Here is a 17,853-nt window from a genome sequence, read left to right on the forward strand (position 1 = left end):
CATCTCTCGTGACGGTTCAATCTCATAGAGATGTAGACTATGAAGGATATTCCTGAAACCAGCGTTTCCTAATGACCTGACCATCTCGTAGTATTTGTTGCAATGTGATACCTGATAGCACGGGTTTCCTTCAGCATGGCAACTTTTGCAGGTCAGGTAGAAAGTAGTGTCCATTCTGTGCTAATGTTACTTTGTTTGCATAACAGAAAACAATGCTTACAGTTAGCCAGAAAGAATACCCATTGCTGGCGTCTCAATCCGTCCAGCGGTGATGGTATACAAAGGCAGTTTTCTGCGCGTTGTTCCTGAAAAATGTGCATACGTAGGAGACAAGTCCTCTGCATATAAAAAGGTGGCATTGCCCGCACATCCATTGTCAACCAAACGGCTCTGATAGTATGTATTGAGCGTGTCAATAGCAAGAGGGTCGTCATAGCCCGCCTGTATACCACCCCACGCTAAGCAACCCGACGTTTGATTGACTGTCACGTGTTCGTACGTAAAATCCAGAAACCGGTGTATTTGATTCTTCTCAGCAAACCCGTATACAGCCATCGAGTGGATCATTAAATCACCCAATCGTCGTCGGTATATGTGACCTTGACGATCAATGAATTGAAGGAAAGCTTGTACATCCTGGGATAGAAAGAATTCGAGATCGGCCACAAACATATTATTGTAAAAGCCACACAATTCAGGCTTGATTTGTCTTTGTGGGACAAACTTTGTGTGACGGTTTCTCCACATGGTCCACATCCTTCGCGTTACTGCCATTTCGTATGCGCACATGCGATACCCGTAAACGTAGTTGTTCGAGCGCACAAAGTCAAAAATATCGTATCGAATAGCCGAGTGAATGAAAGAATCTTCGTCTAAACGAAACAAGTATCGATAACGACAACCAGTTTTCTTGTTCCACTTGGCGAAAAACTCCCATACATCAATTGCATACCAGTGCATCATCCGACGATAGCCCTCCGAGAACAGAGGGTAGGCGTACCACGTTGTGGGGTCATCATTGAGGTTATGGGATGGTCGCGCCCAGAAAGTTGAGTTAGATAAATCTACTAGATGAAGTGCACCTTGATACGACGAACCATATCGTTTCTCCAAGGCTTGCAAGTCGGTACTGTTGAAGTCTCCGGTATGAAATATATAGATATCGGTATTGTCAAGGTGGTCGTTGATAGACAAATAATTGTCGTGTAGGAGATCCAAAGACATCAGCAAATTACCGTAGCTGTCGCGTCCGTAGCTTGAATGAGTCTTTTGGGCGAGATAGATGACTGCATTCGTCCGACACCGGCGTTTTGAAAGCGTAGAGACAATCAACGATCCTTGTAGGTCAATGCTAATGACGGAACCTTGACCTTCTACGTCATCTCCTTCCGTGGCAGCATACCGCTGCTCTTCGACGTCACTTTGTACGCTGGTTTCTACCAGTATATGCTTGAACATGCTCCCAAACTCCTCTGGGGTTACACGATCTGGGTCTTCTAAGTTGACACTCCTGTCGTGAAGTAAAGGGTTGAGATAGATCGCCGCCTCCGATAGAGTGCTATGTCCATGAAGTAGCAAGTCGCACTTGGACATCGCAAGTGCGTCTACCAGAGCCTCGCTATTTACACGATGATGACTTTCCATGAAATGAGCCGGCCATGCCTTGTACGAGCGTACCACATACTCCCCTTGCGAGTGGATGACAGTGTTGTCATCTAGCAAAAGTTTCTTCTTGACATATTGCATCGCCCTGTGCGAGTCGGATGCAATGTACACATGCCTACCCCCGACATCTAGAAAGGCTCTGATGTATTCTAGAAACCTCTTAGTCGACACTGGCGCGCGATGATGGCCATGCTTGTCAGCTTTTCTTAGATGGACTGCGAGACACGGCTTGCCGGATTCCACAGGATTCACTTCTGTGGCCTTTCGAACAATATGCGGCTGGAATCGATAGTATCGTTTCACCAACTCGGCACCCTTTTCTCGCATAGACTTGTACCAGTCTTTCATCGACTTTCCGTCAGGATTCCAAAGCCCATCGCTGACACTGTTGTACTGCCACGCCCGAACGGACTGTGGACTGAAGGATATCAACCCAGGATCAACCATCCTTTCGTTCATTGTGAGGATGGGTTTCACCCTGCAAGACACGTCGCCTGGCACGAAGTCTGAGACGGGCAAGAAATAGCTTTCCCAAACACCCATACCCGGAAAGCTCATGCGTAGCAGCTTGAGCGTCTGATTTTCGGGTAGGTCCGGAGCACCCGGATAGTACTGTTTCATTTGGTACAGCTCCGGAGGATTGCCTCCGTCCCCAGCTCTAGTGGGTACCATCTCCGGTCCTTCGATCACTGCTATCTCTATTCCACGCATCATTTCGAAGGGGGCGAACGGTGGTGTTTTGTTATGTACAGATTCGTCATAGACTAACGTGGACGCATTCGGGTCCAAGTGAACCCATGGTTTGAGATTGTGTTGCTCTGCATAGATCAGCTGGTTCAAGACCGAGGTGAAGAATGCCCCACCAGCACTCTGATCATTCCCGACGGCGGAAATATGGAGGATCCCATCGTACCCGTCACATGCTGTGTGTACGACACGATGGGGTTCGGTTGATTCTCCTTCTGTATTCCACCACTCCTCCGTACGCATTGGCCTAGGCAAATGACTCTGCTCTTCGCCACGGAGAACCATTTGTACCATCGTTCCAAAGGTTGGCGGTTGAATTCGCTCCGTATCTTCCAAGTTGACGGACTGTACGTGCAAATTCAGGTTGATCCAGATCGCCGATTCGGATACGGCACTGAAACCGTGCACCAGAAATTGGCACTGGCTCAGCGCGTATATTTCAACGATAATTTCTTGATTGGTCCGATGATGTGAGGCGATATCAAAAACGGCCTTTTCGTCGCTGGAACGCACGACGGTGTTGCCCATATTTCGTATCCGAGTCCGGACACTGGCGGGCCAGGATTGTTCGATTTCCTGCAGCACGTGGGTACTGTCGGTGGCCACGTAGACGTGTTGTCCACCGGCGTGGACAAAGGCTTGGGCGTAGGGCAGGAATTCCGCCGTCGCCACGACGCGCCGTCCCGCGGCCTTGTCGGAATGGCGAATGTGCAGGCCCAAACAGGCATTCCGTACGGAGCAGTCCGGATTGGCTTGGTGAGCAGCGTGCAGTAGGTACGACCGTGGTTTCAGGAATCGTTGTACCGCATCGTGGCCCATGGCCCGCTGCGGCTCCAACCATTCGGTAATCGGAATGTGCGGCTTGGTAATGTAATCCGGGAGATACTGATAGCGCCAACAACGCGGTGCCCAGGACGTGAATCCGTGTAGGCCGGGAGTGATCAAGTAAAGATCCATGGTGACGTAGAGTTTGTCTACGCAGGAACGATCGCCCGGTACGAATTCCGAGAGGGGTTCAAAGTAGTGTTCCCACACACCCGTTCCTTCGAACGACAGTGTTTGGGATTGTACCGGGACGTCGGCGTCGGGGGGACCGGGGTAGGTATCTCGTCGGTGCCGAATGGGTCGGTACTGGTACGTGGCGTTGCGTCCCACCTGGGCCGTAAGGGAGACTCCCGGTGCCGTCGGGTCACCGTGCACGAGCGGGTCGTAAACAATGTGACTGACGTTATTGAGAAAGACCCAGGGTTGCAGATTGTGCCGATGCGCGTACAGAGCCTGTCCGAGAACGAATTGAAAGAAAATGGTACCTCCGGCACCACCAATGTCGCCCATGGCAATGTGGTAGACGCCGTCGTAGCCGTCGCACGCAGTGTGTGTGGGAACGCGATCGGGAAGGACGTTGGGGTCGTCCGTGGACTCGAGAGTGCTATTGGTTCCGACAGGATTCGTTTCCGACAATACTATCGGTAGAGCTTGCTGTCGTGCAATGGCGTTGTCCAACCCCACGGTGGTAGCAGCAGTCTTAGTACTGCTACTACTAGCAGCAGTAGTACTAGTAGTGGAGGGGAGCGAGTGCGTATCGAGAGGAACGAACCACTCTCGTGTGGGTTGTACCGGTGGCGTCAAGACGGCAAAGTCCGGCGGGAACGGGGGTTGTCGTCCAACCACCTGATGCCCCGTGTACAGATTCCATCCGACCAGTATCGTGGCCAAACCGGCGAGTACGTACGGCAACCAGTGCCAAATCCGCATCGGCCATCGTGAACTCCGGATCCGAGGCCCGTGCGGCGATCCCGGGGTCGTACCAGTCCATGATGCGTGCCGCCGACTGGGACTCCGACGCATTGATGCGTACACGGTGAGTCAAACTGTTGAAGTGACTAGACTGATGACGTAGTAAAGAATGAGAGCGGCACGTGAATACACAAGAGTGTCCCACCGGAACCCCTATCTCATGGTGTACCAAGCCCACACAGGTGGCATCGCGAGACGGAAATGTCTCTTCGGCCGACGTTTCGGCTGGCCTTGGATTCGAACAGGAATTCTCTCTAATTACAATAAGTACCGAACACTGTCTTTGAAATCAGATTTATTATAGAATGACTAATCTCACCTCGGTAGGAACGACCACACCACGATGACAGCACCGCTTCCCGTCTGCTCAGCGAAGTTAAGCATCGTCGGGCTCGGTTAGTACTACGGTGGGGGACCACGTTGGAATCCCGAGTGTTGTTCCTTTTGGCTCTCTGTTTTGGATTCGTGAATAGTCTGCGCGACTCACACAGCAGCGACAACAGCGGAGCTCGCGAATCCGAATTCATTGGTACATTCCTGATTGTTGTTGTTGTTGTGGTCCCCTCTCTTCCTCCTGTTTCCCGACAGGTCATCATCCATAGGGTGTCTACTCTACTAGATACCGCATCTCCCAACGCACTTTGGATAGTTCCGTTGGCGAAAATTCCCTAATCTCCACGATTCCCCATGGTGAACGATCCGCGGGTGACGCGGCAGCTTTCTCGTTTAGGTGGACTCTACCGCGATCCGGCACGGGTGGATCGGGACGCCACGGCGGTGTTGCGATCGAGCGTCGGGGAGCACTTGACTCCCATTGCGTCGGAACTGTACGAAGACAAGGGTTCCCATTCCACCGTGTTGGTTTTGCAGGGCACGATCGCCATGGACTTTCGTGGCACGACGTACCAACTGCTGATGGACGTCTACCTACCCGGAGGCTACCCCCAACGTCCACCCGTATGTTACGTGCGTTTGGCCGATCACATGTATCTGAAAGAAAATCATCGGCACGTGGCGTCGGATGGGAAAGTCTATTTGCCCTATTTGCACGAATGGACACCGCAACAACACAATTTGGTGGAATTGGTCATTCAAATGAGTTCGGTTTTTTCTGCGGACCCGCCAGTCTTTTCCCGCGCACCCGCCGCCGTTACGCCGCCACCGCCACCAGCCTACGCCGCTGCGACCATCCACAACGATACACGGAGTAGTAGGAGTACAACAACAACAACAACAACGAATAGCAATCACACTAGGAGCAGTAGTTTTCAACGCGAACAACGTCAACGGGAAATGGAGGCCGAGCGTAGGCTGGCGCAGGATGCTGCCGAAGCCAATGCGGCAGTCGCCGCCGCCCGACGGGCCGCACAAGCAGAACAAGAACGCGAAGTCCAACGGTTGGCGCAACAAGCTTGGGAAGATACCAAAACCGACCAATTGCGCCAAAAATTGACTTTCAAGACCCAACGCCATTTTGTGGAACTCTCCAAACAAACACAACAGCAAGTACAAGCGGATGAGCGTCATAAACAGTCGTTGGTCCATGCAGAAAGCAAGATTGACGCGCAAATCAAAGCCCTGGAAAAACAGAAGGAGACCTTGGAAGGGCATTTGTCCACGACACGTGAGAAAACCATTGCTATACAAGCTTCGGTACGGGCGCACGAAGAAAGGCTGACCGAGTCCTTGGAGGCCGAGGCTGTACCGGCTGACGAGCTGGTGAAGCCGGCCAGTGCGCTGCACGCACAAATGGTGGCTCTGGCAGCCGAAAACGCGGCGTTGACGGATGTACTCTATTTTCTCGACCGTGGTCTGTACGCGGGCAAGCTTGACGCCGTGGCCCATCTCAAACAGGTACGGAAACTCGCCAAAAAGCAGTTTCTGGTCCGGGCGCATCTTATCAAAATCAATCAAGTACTTCTGGACAGCAGTAACAATAGTCGTAGATGAACGAAGCTCCAACAGTCACTGTTGCCATATATTTGGGTTTGTATTGGCGGATCCTACATGTGGGGGCATACGTTGTTAGCCTCGACAACGCATTGATTGATGCGAGCACCAACCATATCAAGTCTTTTACGGAATAATACATAATTGGTGGAATAGGATCTGTTTTTACATAGCAGAAAACCGATGGCATGCGTAGACTTTGTTGCAGATGTAACCTTAGCGTCAAATAGATCGCATTAGAAGCGACGCCTAGCAAGAATCTTCCGCATTAAGATTTAATTTGTTCCTTTACAGCAATTCGCACCCGGTAGTCGCCTATCCTTGCCCCCGCACTAGCACTCCTCCTGCAAGGCGGAGCTGTTTGTCGATCATGACCAAAACAAAGAATTTCAATTGCCAAACTTCACCCTCACTACCGACTCGTCCAAGTGCTTGAACCATCTTCCGTGTTCTTCCACGACGAACCTGCATTGAAGGATTCAAACGTATCATCCACATCGAAACGCTTTTTTATACCAGCATTATAGCCCGAATCTCGCCCAGCATTCTCTGTCGCTATGCCCGTTTCGGTTCTGCTTGTTCCTTGATTGTCATAGGAATCTATTTCCAGATTGGATTCAAGTTGCAAAAGATCCCAAATTTCGTCATCTCTAGCTAGCAAGTCTTCAACTTCCGCTCGATTCAGGTATGGGTAGTCTCCAATCCAGCATCCAGCATCTGGGACAAACAGATCAGTAATGGCCGCCAACCGATCAAAGCGGGGGGACGTGCTTAAAAGAATGCCTGACACAGGCATTCCTCGTCGAACGTCCAAGTATTCGTCCGACAATCGAGCGTGCACTTGAAGCTCCCGCCCCCCTCCAATATCATCTCGGTCTTGCCCGTTGACACTTTTGTCTGCCACCAATAATCGGAGTAGATACGGTCGACCGGTATACTTCTCTAGCTCGTCATCGTTCATATTATAATCCGCGAATTCGGCCAAGTCGTACTCGTATGAGTAGGTAGTGGCGTCTTCAACGACACAAACATCCGCAATGTACCCCAGAAAGAGAGCTCCGTACAAACCGGCATCTTCTGGATCGCGACCAGACTCTCGGACACCCCAAGGATCTACCAGCTCGCGTCCACCAAGAAATTCCCAGTTGCGCTGATAGGCTTTGAGTTCAGGAGACAGAATCCCCCAGAAAAGAAACAAACTGCCAAAGATAGTTGCAACGAAGCCACCCACAACAAAGCTCATAAAGTATGAGAAGCTAACACCAAGAAAGCTGACTATCGCGGATTCTAACACACGGCCGTATTGTTCTTGGGCTGTCCGACCCCAATAGGTTGAGTATTGGATCGCGGTTGGGGCGCCGACAGCTATCAGACGCTGAACTTCGTCCGTTGGTAAAGGCATTAATGCCATCCTTAACGCTGACGACGAAGATTTCGCACGTTTCCAGTCCTTCCTTCCGGTGAATAGTGCACTTACGGTCCTCGACAGTCCATCGGGGGACTCGGTTTCCCCGATTCCGATGGGAAGGGGACGATGCTGTAGACTTGGAGAGCCCTAATTGTGAGACGATTCGAATTGGATAGGCGTTGACGGATGATGGGCACCATGCGAAACAAATAGTCATCGGCGCGAAAGCTAAGCATCCACCTCGAGGTCGCTTCATTTTACCGTAAGTTAGTGAAGTTACTCGCTCTCGCATTGGCAAAATCTTCATTTAAACAAAAGCTACGAGGGTTTTCCTAAAACGTAGTACATCTACCAACCTTCGCGAACTTCGGTAGCTGCCAGTGCCACCGAAAAGTACAGTTCCGAGAAAGCAAAGAAAAATTCAAAAGTTGGTGCAAAAGACTGACAGTTATCGCAAGGTTGACCAGCACTGTGACTCCTCAATCAATCTGAACACGGGTAAATCCAATCTCTCCCCTGTCAACGTTGGAGGGGGAAGATGCATATGCATATGTACATGCACAATGGATGATTGAACAGCGATGTACAGACTAAGAATGGCGTGTTTCGAGCTCACAGTCAACGAAGACGGTTTTGCATTCGACAGAGAATTATGTTTGCTTGGAGCCGTGTGGTGATATTGTTGATCCAACTCCTGGTAAGGACAACGTCTCACCAGAAGTTCAATCGCCTACTACTAAAAGCCAAGTCGCTTCCGTCCCACACACAACGAATCACAGACCCACAGTCCCTATACAAGAGTACAATGTAGACTCATAGTCTTCGTAGTTCATCGTTTTCCTCATCTGTGATCTCCATCGTCGTTTTGTGTTCTTCAATAGATATTCCAAAACATACCGAGGTAATTCTTCCCGGGAGAAAGATTTAAAATATATAAAGTTAAAACTTAAAATCTGTTTCCTGTTTGTGAATCTGCTAATGTAAGGCAAGCCCAGAATTGGCTTTACATTTGCTATTTTCCAGTTGTATTCGTTGTTCTTCAATTTGCAAACCATACTGGTAGAAAACAAAAAAAAACAAGGAATCCGAGTTGTACAACGACCTTCCGGAGATGTGGTGGGGTAAAATCGAATACCCAGGGCAAAAGGACATCAGTGGACAAAAAGTTTGTCCACAGTCTACAGAACGCCAAGTCGGTTCAGCCTACACTGACAGTAAACAATACGATTGCAGAAAAATAGCAACCTTTTGCATTTTTTGTTACTGTTAGTAACTCTTATTAGGATGACGAGTCTTTATTCTGTGTCGAAATTGCTCTCCCATTTACATTTCTCAGGTCTCAAAGCAATGGACATTTCTAACTGATCTCCACATACGAAGTGAAAACCGCCGGCAGAAAAAGCGTATTGCTTCATCCTTTCACTGGGATGTAGGAATGTCCCTTTCATTTCACTGCGAAACAGCGGAACTACTCATATACCTATGAATCATCTGTATCACTGCTTTTACTGGGTTGTCTAGGTAAAAAAGCTTCTGAATGTATCAATTGTATCCCAGTGAGGAACAAACCTTGAAAGTGAAACAATCTGCGGCTATTTGCTATGAGAGCGGTTTCCCGTTAAAGTCATTTTGATATACTTCATAACTAAGTGTAAAATGTCATTCTACACTTATTTCTACCAAAATGGATTGTGACTCTCATTCCTGTCGCTCGAAAGTCGACAATACTACCTAGTATATCCATCAGAGCTAGTAGAACAAAGAATTATTAGTCGCTGGTCACTATATGACTGTTTCATTTTTTGATTAGACTAAAAATGTGGGAGTTCGGGGGTTATTATGGTCATCATTCAGAAAAATCAGAAACATTTTCAAAATTACTAGTAAAAAAGTGTCTTCTCTGTAGAGCAACCAGCTTAAACGTTGGCTGCGTTGTCTCACAAATTTCATAACCTCGTCCGGATACAGATACTTAAATATGCGGGCGACTTTTTGGGCGGATCTCCGACTTGCTAGCGGCGCTGCCGTGATCTCTGTAACGCCGGACAATGCCATGTGCCATTGTCCTTTGCCCTTGATTCGACCCAATGCAGCATCCCACAGAGCCACCTTTGTCGATAAGAGCAAGAAATGCCGATGGAAGTCTTTCTTTGAAGAACAGTCTAGCGCTCCAGCGCTGATGCCTCATCGTCGCCTTCCGCAACGATTCTCGTCTCACGCCCTCACTGCTTAATTTATGACGGTGGAAGCAAGGACATTCAACTTGCCTCGCCTTCAAAGATATTGATTGCCAAAGACATTTCATTGATACTCACGCTGAACACTGAAGCTGTGCTTCTTCCATGGATTTAACATGAAGCTGAAATTCTTTCAGGGACTTGCTATAGTCCATCGAGAAGTTGGCTATCAAAAGGTTTTACACGATCAGGCAGTACAGGCAGGCATCACAGAGAATGTGTTTTCAGAACAAGGATTCCTCATGGTCGATTTGTTTTTATAAAGAACATCCTCACGCCAGGCAGCCAGCCAATGCACAGGGGATGTGGCCGTAATAGCGCTTCTACGTAATACAATTATTGTAGCTAGCCTGGAAAGATATACGCTATCGTATGTAACGACCGGAAAAAACCCTTCTTAAGAACATTCCGCATTCGATCAAGCAGCAATTGTGTATGAACGAGCTCAAAAAACCTTACAAGGCGGCCCCTAGTAGCATCTTAGCAAATTGTTCGTAGTCAACCTGCATTTCTTGATCTTCGACGTCGATCAAACTCTTTCGATCGTTGCTGATCAAATCTCGAACACCATCTAAGACTTCATCCAAATCACCCGCACGGACGTAGCCGGTACCCGTGGGATCCAAATCTTGAAAAATGTCTGTGAAGAGATAGTAGAATTCGGCTTCCGCCATGACTCCAAGAAACTCGTCCAAAGAAATGCCACGTTCAAGAGTTTTATCGGTGATACTAGGGTTCGCCTTGTGAATCATTTCGAGGAGTTCATCGTTTGTCGACTTCTTACGGGCCCCTTGCATGAATCGTCGGAGTTCGAGAATACTAATTTTACCAGACCCTTTGTTATCTGCAATGTTAAACACATCGATAAAATCCTGTCGTTGTGAGGGGGTCAACTTGGAAGCAAGAAGACTGCGACGGACAATCTCGCCTTCGTCTCCGAAAAGTGGCTCGGCTTTCAAGACGTATTCTAAACACTTGGCCGCCTGGCGAATCTGTTTAAAGCGCACGAGAAGTTCCAAAATGTTCTCGTCCTTTTGCTTTTCCTGCGAAACATATGTTGGCTTATAATAGTCTTCCGGGAGTTCGTAGCGTTCCGTTAGTTTAGCAATCATGGATCGAGTAGCCCGACGTTTCAGACTCAGAATGGAGCTGTCAGGAATGTCTTCTACGCTGAACGCAAAACAACGACATTTTTCCAATACACGGACACTAGCACGGTAGGGCTCTCCAGTAGAAAGCGCGCGCTCCCCAAAGTAGTCAAACTTGCCCAGTTGGTTGACCACAGCACCCAAATACCAAGCCGGAGTTGAGATGGGATCATCAAACTTGCTGCGGATGTACATCTCTACTGCCCCAGATTTGAGTACATAAAAGGTTTTGCCGGGTAATCCTTGGCGAATTATAACATCGCCGGGTAAGAAAGTTTCCAGGCGCGCTTTAGAAATCATTGTCACGAACTCATCGTCCGTGAGGGCTTGAAAAAAGGAAAGATCATTGCGTAGAAAGTCAACGTGCTCCTGCATTATAAGTTCATCTCCTATTCGGATATCACGACTTCTGCGCGGAATAGTGGGCGTTCCATCTTCTGGATTTCGCGGTTTCAGCTGAAACGAGTCTGGGTCCACTCGGCGATTGAGGAATTGAGCTAGTTTTTGTTGAAGTTTGGGAAAGTTCGCCGGACCGCATGGAAAATTCTCAACGAGGCCAGCATCACCGTCGTAGAATTGTACAGTTGGTAATGAAAGGACACCTAGTCGGCGAAAAAAGCCTTTGGTGTCCAAAGTCGCGGTGAACTCGGCCCAAACGATAGGCAAATGAGCCAACTTCTCATCGTTCCGGACCATAAGAAATTTCGGATCCAACGCTGCACAAGCCCGGCAGTAGGAAGCTTTAAATTTGACGACAATAAGCTTGTCTGGATTTGCTTCCAGCAAAGCGTTATGCTGCTTTTGGCTAAAGATTTGGTAGAGGCCCTGCGACGAGAGCTCTGGCATGCTGTCGACTAGATCCTCGCCCATGGCTGACGATACTTTTAAGTCCCCATTCGCAATCGGGGAATTTTCCCTTACTCCATGGTAATCCTCCGACGATGTCTGCTGCAGCATGTCTTTGAGTCTGGAGAGTTTGTCATTCGCCTGAGATTCCGCAGCACCCTCATCTGTAGGATAGCTGGAGAGACTTCGTGTAGAAGTAAACCTACACGGTGATGCCGTAATGCAGAGAGACGCCGTAGCAAAAGCCGCAGCCGCGGGAGTGCTCACCAGAAAGGCAGCCGCTAATGCTTGACATGCCCGACCGCTGCCAATCTTTCGCTTCGCCATGTTCTAACGAGTGAATGACGCAGGAGAAGGCTTGTAGATATGTTCATGGGGTCCATTTGCTGCTTACCGGCTCGCGAGAGGGCGTATGCTGCGTCGCAAGCCCCACCAAAACGAGACGGAACGTGAGGGTATCTTTGACACCTTGAGGAGTTGATTTGCTGACGTCATATAGTATATGTAGAATCCGTACTGATAGTCAACTCATTACCTTATACTAGATCCGATAGTGTTGACTTTTTGACTACACAACAACGGTATTTGTTTTCTATCACAGTCAAAGGTAACCACACCACCGTGAAGTCATTCTCACAGTCAACTACTGGATTCAAAGAAAGACGCGATTGCTCTTTAATGTTACTGTTAATTTGGTACAAACCCCGGGGCATCCAATCTCACAGTTCATGGAAGTCGGATTTACGTAAGAAAAGAAAAAAAAAGAAATTAAATCAATTATATATTTACTATAATTACCTGCTAAATTAACGCTGCATTCCTTTGTGGCACGACAACATGCGTCTATGGTCGAGAGGTCTAAGACGTTGCACTTAAGATGCACTCCACGTTTCGTGGGCGCGGGTTCAAATCCCGCTGGGCGCACTAACTTTTTGAGGATCGAACGCAAAGTTGTTAGTGAGCTATCTGAAGTCCAGCTGACATCAGCTTACTTTTGCATCCTAATAATGTGGTTTATGCTTTGAAATTCTACTTTAAAACATGTCAATTGCCTAACGTACAGTGTACATCTAGGAAGGCTTATACTCCATAATTGTTGATCGAAATCCTCCTTCTGCAGGGCCCCCACAGAAGATGTTGGATTGCAGGATGGTAAAACCCAGCCTCTGATAGAATACGACATTCCTATCAGTCTGGGTATTGAGGGCAACGCTAAAGTTCCTCCCCGGCAAGCCATCACCGCATTGGTGCTCCAGACAGTCCTTGATAATTTTTGATCCATACCCTTTCCCTCGAAGTTCTTTTCGCACGGCCATCATGTGAAGATTATACATGGGTAGATTTGCGGTTTGCTGATTGCGGGCATATACGGAATGTTTTTGGAAAAAAGAATCTACCTCCATCAACCGATGCAAAGAATCAAAGCCAAACAAGAACGGGAGCTTGAACAGTCCTAGCTTTATCTTTTCCCATGTTGAAGCCATTTTTTTGGCAGGTGGCGATATGGTACACGTGCCGATGATTTCGTTCTTCGCTTCCTTCGATTTGCGTGCTGTTGACCGATAAACAATAGTCTCGCCTTTGTGCACCCAAAGATTGCGATAAATTAGCCATTCTAAAGCTTCAGTGTTTCCCTTACCAAAAATGTATGCCCAAGCCGAATCGAAGCACATGGCTTCCGCTATTAATTTTGCAGCAGCCAGACACTCAGTCTCGTTCATGACATCTAGACGCTCAGCTCGAAAGGACAGGCCATGACTTTTTTCTCTGCTATCGATCATTGTGGGGGCGATTGCTTTGATCTTTTGAACCTCTTTCCGTATCCTCTTTCTTACTGCAATTATATACTCCGCTCCGACGAACAAAGCGGTGACGTAAAATCTATGAATGGCTGGTTTTTCGCCCTCCTCATCAAATTTGATATAGCTGCTGTGTTGACGGTGAAGATTTCGATGCTAACGATGATTTTTGAAGAAATTATATTGTACGGTAAATAATATGTGTCGTGATATGACCTTCAGTCATGCATCCGTACTTCGAACAGAATAAGGAACAAACGGACGAGCGTCTCACTGACGTGGAGCGGAAACTATGTGTTAAAATTTGATGAGAATTATCTAATTCGAAAAGTAAGACTATGTGCGATGAAGCAAGTGAAGTTCAAAAAAGATTCTTTGGCGCCAGAGTGAATGTTAGCGAGAATGTGCAATCGAAATAAACAAAGTTGATTGTGCGAAAATAAATTAGAAAATAGGTCAAAAGGCCATAATGAGAACTAGAGTTTGGAAGGAACATGACCACCTAACTGTTATTCTACGTGAAATGAACGGAGAGGGTCGAGATTTCAACAAATATGTGCGTCCTACCTTCCCTTAACCTATCTCTTTTCATGAAAAGTAGCTGTCAAGCCTTTTCGTCATACAATTCTCTGTCTGTTTGTTTTCTCACTGACAGCTCTTTATGTTTACTGTAACCATTAAAAGCCAATCTTTATTGCTTCCTACACATGGAAAACGACGAGGTTTTCGAAAGTGAAGAACGGCACTTTACATTAGATGCTTGAATTTTTGCAAGGCTGTGATCATTTTTATAAGGTCGTTCTCTTTTCGATACGTAGTGGCTTGCTCATCACCGTTTCATGTTCATTGAAACGCCAATATACACAGAAAGTGTATTGCATCTGGAAATGCAACCATAGGAGAAAAATGGTATGTCAATGAAATTAAGAACCATGGGGCGTAATCTTGGACAGTGTCCATAGCTAAAAGAACAATGCATATTCATAGCTTTGATTCGGATGTTTTTACATTGATCAATGCAGTTGAAGCCAGCCGCTGCAGGATTTGTCGAAAGGAATAATACATCTCAATTATTGTTGTATTCATTTCTACTTTTTCTCTCCAACTAAACCCTCCTGGTGCTCTTTCTTCTCCTCTTCATTGTATGATGTTTCAACTTTCTTGATATCTTGGTACAGAGGCGCTAGTCGCCAATCAAAATTTTCCAATCCCGCGTAACCAATAAAGCATACAAGCGTTGCAAATTGTCCCATGACGCGAAACTTCATCATACGCTGCGAATTTACCGGATCTTGTTTCTGAAATGATTTGAGGCCGCTCATAAGGAAATATACTGTCGCTATACACCCGATCGGAACCAGCGGTTGGTTACGAAACTGTGTCGCGGAAAAAGCGGGAATCAGCCCAACACACTTTATCGTTAGATTTGAGACTCCCTAAGAAACGACGTTCATTCTTGTCGCATGCTCACCTTCCGCCACGCTTTTTCTTCAAAAGATTCCACCCTACCAGCTTTCGGAGGATCGCCAATTGCGCGTACTGCATATCCTTCGGCATCTATGGAAGCGTTGTGCACCTCGTGCTCGTTGTGAGAGCTACCAACTTGTTCGCTGCAACGAGCGACGGTGGGGTACCAAAGCAAGCCCATGAGCGTTATTGTAGCCGATTTTTATGACGAATACAAGCACAGTTTCAGGTTTGAATATACAGCGAAAAAGACAGGTCCCTTGTTTACAATTTGCTGTTATTCTCCGTAAATCCTGGGGGGTTGTGATCGAAATGGCCTCTCTACTAGAGCGTTGATGGAGCGAATTCTGACAAAATGAAATGAACTGTTTCGGCTTCTTCTAAGCACAATAGGTGGTCGTACTTCTAGGTTGTCTATTACATTCATCTTGATAGGCTGCCCCCCATTTCTAAAAATAAGACGACCGGGAACGTTCTGACAATGAGTTCGAAAGCAGATTTGTATAAACCCACTTTGACGCAGCATTTTGGGTAGGATGCATACTCAAAGTCAGTGAGCGTAAAAAGTTAAATCTGTCATTTCCATTCATGCAAAAAGTGTTTCGGCTTCGGTCCAAACCGGGAATCGAACCCGGGACCTCCTGCACCCGAAGCAGGAATCATGCCTCTAGACCACTACGTTTACGGATGAAAGCGCCAAGTCAGAAAGATGCCATGGCGTGTTTTCCATCGATAACATCATACGAGCCGAAAGAACTTACTTTGGACTGTCTGTCAGACAGGCACCGACACGTGTAAATTAAAGCAGAATCATTAATATAAATATACTTTTTATATTTGACCCGAAAGGTGAAGAAATGACCATGTGAAGCTCAAATTCAACATTTTCCAGCATAGGGGATGTGACAAGTTTGATCCTTCTTCTCTATCAAGTGGAGACCTGTGTATGTAAATGTTCAGTCTTTCCTTTAGATAAAAGATCGAAAGGAACGAGCGCGAATGAGGAGCACTCACTCATTGGTGTCGAGGTGCAAACGCACGCTTTCTTTAAGTCGAGAATGCCAGCTCTTGCTGCTAGCTGTTGCAGTAGCTATGCCGCCTTCCTTTTTCCATGACCGCAATGTCTTCGTGGTTCACGCAGTCAACGTGAAGCCAACTTGCATTCCAAATTCTTTGCGGGTTCCGGAAAAAGTCACGCACCGATCCCACAAGCTGATTGTGGCTCACCGTGGAGCCTCTTATCATCTTCCGGAGCATTCTATAGCAGCTTATCGTCTGGCGTTGGAACTCGGGGCCGATTGGATCGAACCTGATATTATCGCAACCCGGGATCGACAATTGATCGCCATGCATACGGTCGATTTGGGTGTCACGACGAACGTTGCAGACATTTTCCCCGAAGATCGCCGATGGTTCTCGCCGTGGGCCAATGCATCGTCCTACTGGGCCTTCAACTTTACCTACGATGAAATATCGCGTTTGAGACTACGGCAGCGCTTACCACAAGCGCGGACGACCGCATTGGATAACATGCTTGTCGTTCCGCATCTGAACGATGTCCTAGACATGTTGGTACAGTGGAACGAGGTCGATCTAGCCCAAATCCTGAGACAAAGCACTACAACAAACACGAGTAGCATTAGCGAGTACAACAGCAGCAAAACGAGCAAATATCCGACTGCTTTGAATCTGAAACAATCAGGTTTGTACATTGAACTTAAAGATGCCGCGTGGATTCAAGCTGAGGCCGACTTGGATTTGGTAGACTTGCTCTATGAGCACTTTCGTGAGGAGCAGGATCGGTGGGACAACATTTTGAGGTGCTGGAACGGCATTCGTTTTGACCAATACATTGTTCCCGGCTTAGTTATTCAGTCCTTCGATGGTGACGTCCTTCGAGCCTTTCACAATCGCTGGTCGTCTGTATTCAATAATACAGCCGGTACCTCCAAGGCGGAACCAAACTATGTCTTACTGGCATCGGAAGGTCAGTGCGCCGACGAAATGTTCTGGTTGAACGTGGGAGATCAGTATCGCAGCTTTATCCACGGGATTGGTTTGGAAAAATCCTGCTTGTTAGACTCAAGGTTCTTCGCTGAAGAGCTTTCTCCAGTGGTGCGTGCAGAGGAATTTAACCTTGCCTTGCATCCGTGGACATCTCGGCCAGAAATTTCAGAAGTGAACATACAATTCAACTCCGCTTTTGAGGAAACACAGTACCTTTTCTGTAAGGAAGGCGTCCATGGGATCTTTTCTGAATCCGTGGCCTCCGCGGTACTGGCTGCCCGGTTGGGCTGTAACAACAATGATGGCGCGTGGCAGCCACCACCGGTGCCTTCACCAACAGCGAATCCCAAGTCCGACAATTTGTGCTACAATGACCCCAGCGACTCCATTTTTTACGTTGGGGTCGCATGCTTTGTAGTGGGTGGAATTGTGGCAGCGCTTTTGTTTTTCGCAGCATTGCGTAGCTTTCCGAGCCGTCGTGCTGGGAGTGGCAGGCGTGCAATTCCGACTACGGAAGACACGCTTTACGATCTGGAATTGACATGAAATGGAGAGATAGCATTTTGAGAATCCTTTTCGTCGTACGAAGGCATGCTTCGGCGCAACGTAGCGTTTACTAGAATTGGCAATAATGCAAGTGGCTATGCGGCAAATTCAAAGTGGCAGTACTGCTTTTATACTTGAAGTAGAATCGAGTCCATGAATCAGGGGGAAAATGTTTGCATCTTATCAAGCAATCAAAGTGCTTTTGCATGTCTTCTGAAAAATGGATGTCTCCTGGC

At 47.5% G+C, this 17,853-nt stretch overlaps 7 protein-coding genes across 7 annotated transcripts; 2 read left to right on the forward strand and 5 right to left on the reverse strand.

Moving 5' to 3' along the window:
- Positions 1–10: 10 nt before the first annotated feature.
- Positions 11–4,228, reverse strand: PHATRDRAFT_49631 (predicted protein; the record flags this gene model as incomplete). The annotated part of the gene is made up of 2 exons (XM_002184394.1): positions 11–4,083; positions 4,145–4,228. 2 exons carry the CDS (start codon positions 4,226–4,228, stop codon positions 223–225), a joined length of 3,945 nt encoding a protein of 1,314 aa, XP_002184430.1. The 3' UTR covers positions 11–222.
- Positions 4,229–4,750: 522 nt separating this feature from the next.
- On the forward strand, positions 4,751–6,334 carry PHATRDRAFT_49632 (predicted protein). The gene has a single exon (XM_002184297.1). The coding sequence runs from the start codon at positions 4,897–4,899 to the stop codon at positions 6,157–6,159; it is 1,263 nt and encodes a 420-aa protein (XP_002184333.1). The 5' UTR covers positions 4,751–4,896; the 3' UTR covers positions 6,160–6,334.
- A 237-nt stretch (positions 6,335–6,571) lies between these two features.
- PHATRDRAFT_49633 (predicted protein) lies at positions 6,572–8,137 on the reverse strand (the record flags this gene model as incomplete). Its single annotated transcript, XM_002184395.1, has 1 exon — positions 6,572–8,137. The coding sequence occupies exon 1, from the start codon at positions 7,568–7,570 to the stop codon at positions 6,572–6,574; it is 999 nt and encodes a 332-aa protein (XP_002184431.1). The 5' UTR covers positions 7,571–8,137.
- Positions 8,138–10,259: 2,122 nt separating this feature from the next.
- On the reverse strand, positions 10,260–12,201 carry PHATRDRAFT_49634 (predicted protein; the record flags this gene model as incomplete). The annotated part of the gene is made up of 1 exon (XM_002184396.1): positions 10,260–12,201. Exon 1 carries the CDS (start codon positions 12,123–12,125, stop codon positions 10,260–10,262), a length of 1,866 nt encoding a protein of 621 aa, XP_002184432.1. The 5' UTR covers positions 12,126–12,201.
- A 667-nt stretch (positions 12,202–12,868) lies between these two features.
- Positions 12,869–13,779, reverse strand: PHATRDRAFT_49635 (predicted protein; the record flags this gene model as incomplete). Its single annotated transcript, XM_002184397.1, has 1 exon — positions 12,869–13,779. The coding sequence occupies exon 1, from the start codon at positions 13,577–13,579 to the stop codon at positions 12,869–12,871; it is 711 nt and encodes a 236-aa protein (XP_002184433.1). The 5' UTR covers positions 13,580–13,779.
- Positions 13,780–14,685: 906 nt separating this feature from the next.
- PHATRDRAFT_49636 (predicted protein) lies at positions 14,686–15,245 on the reverse strand (the record flags this gene model as incomplete). Its single annotated transcript, XM_002184398.1, has 2 exons — positions 14,686–14,973; positions 15,069–15,245. 2 exons carry the CDS (start codon positions 15,243–15,245, stop codon positions 14,686–14,688), a joined length of 465 nt encoding a protein of 154 aa, XP_002184434.1.
- A 730-nt stretch (positions 15,246–15,975) lies between these two features.
- On the forward strand, positions 15,976–17,617 carry PHATRDRAFT_49637 (predicted protein; the record flags this gene model as incomplete). Its single annotated transcript, XM_002184298.1, has 1 exon — positions 15,976–17,617. The coding sequence occupies exon 1, from the start codon at positions 16,064–16,066 to the stop codon at positions 17,615–17,617; it is 1,554 nt and encodes a 517-aa protein (XP_002184334.1). The 5' UTR covers positions 15,976–16,063.
- Positions 17,618–17,853: the final 236 nt, after the last annotated feature.

This window comes from Phaeodactylum tricornutum, chromosome 23 (genome assembly GCF_000150955.2).
Source record: "Phaeodactylum tricornutum CCAP 1055/1 chromosome 23, whole genome shotgun sequence".
NCBI lineage: Eukaryota > Bacillariophyta > Bacillariophyceae > Surirellales > Neidiaceae > Phaeodactylum > Phaeodactylum tricornutum.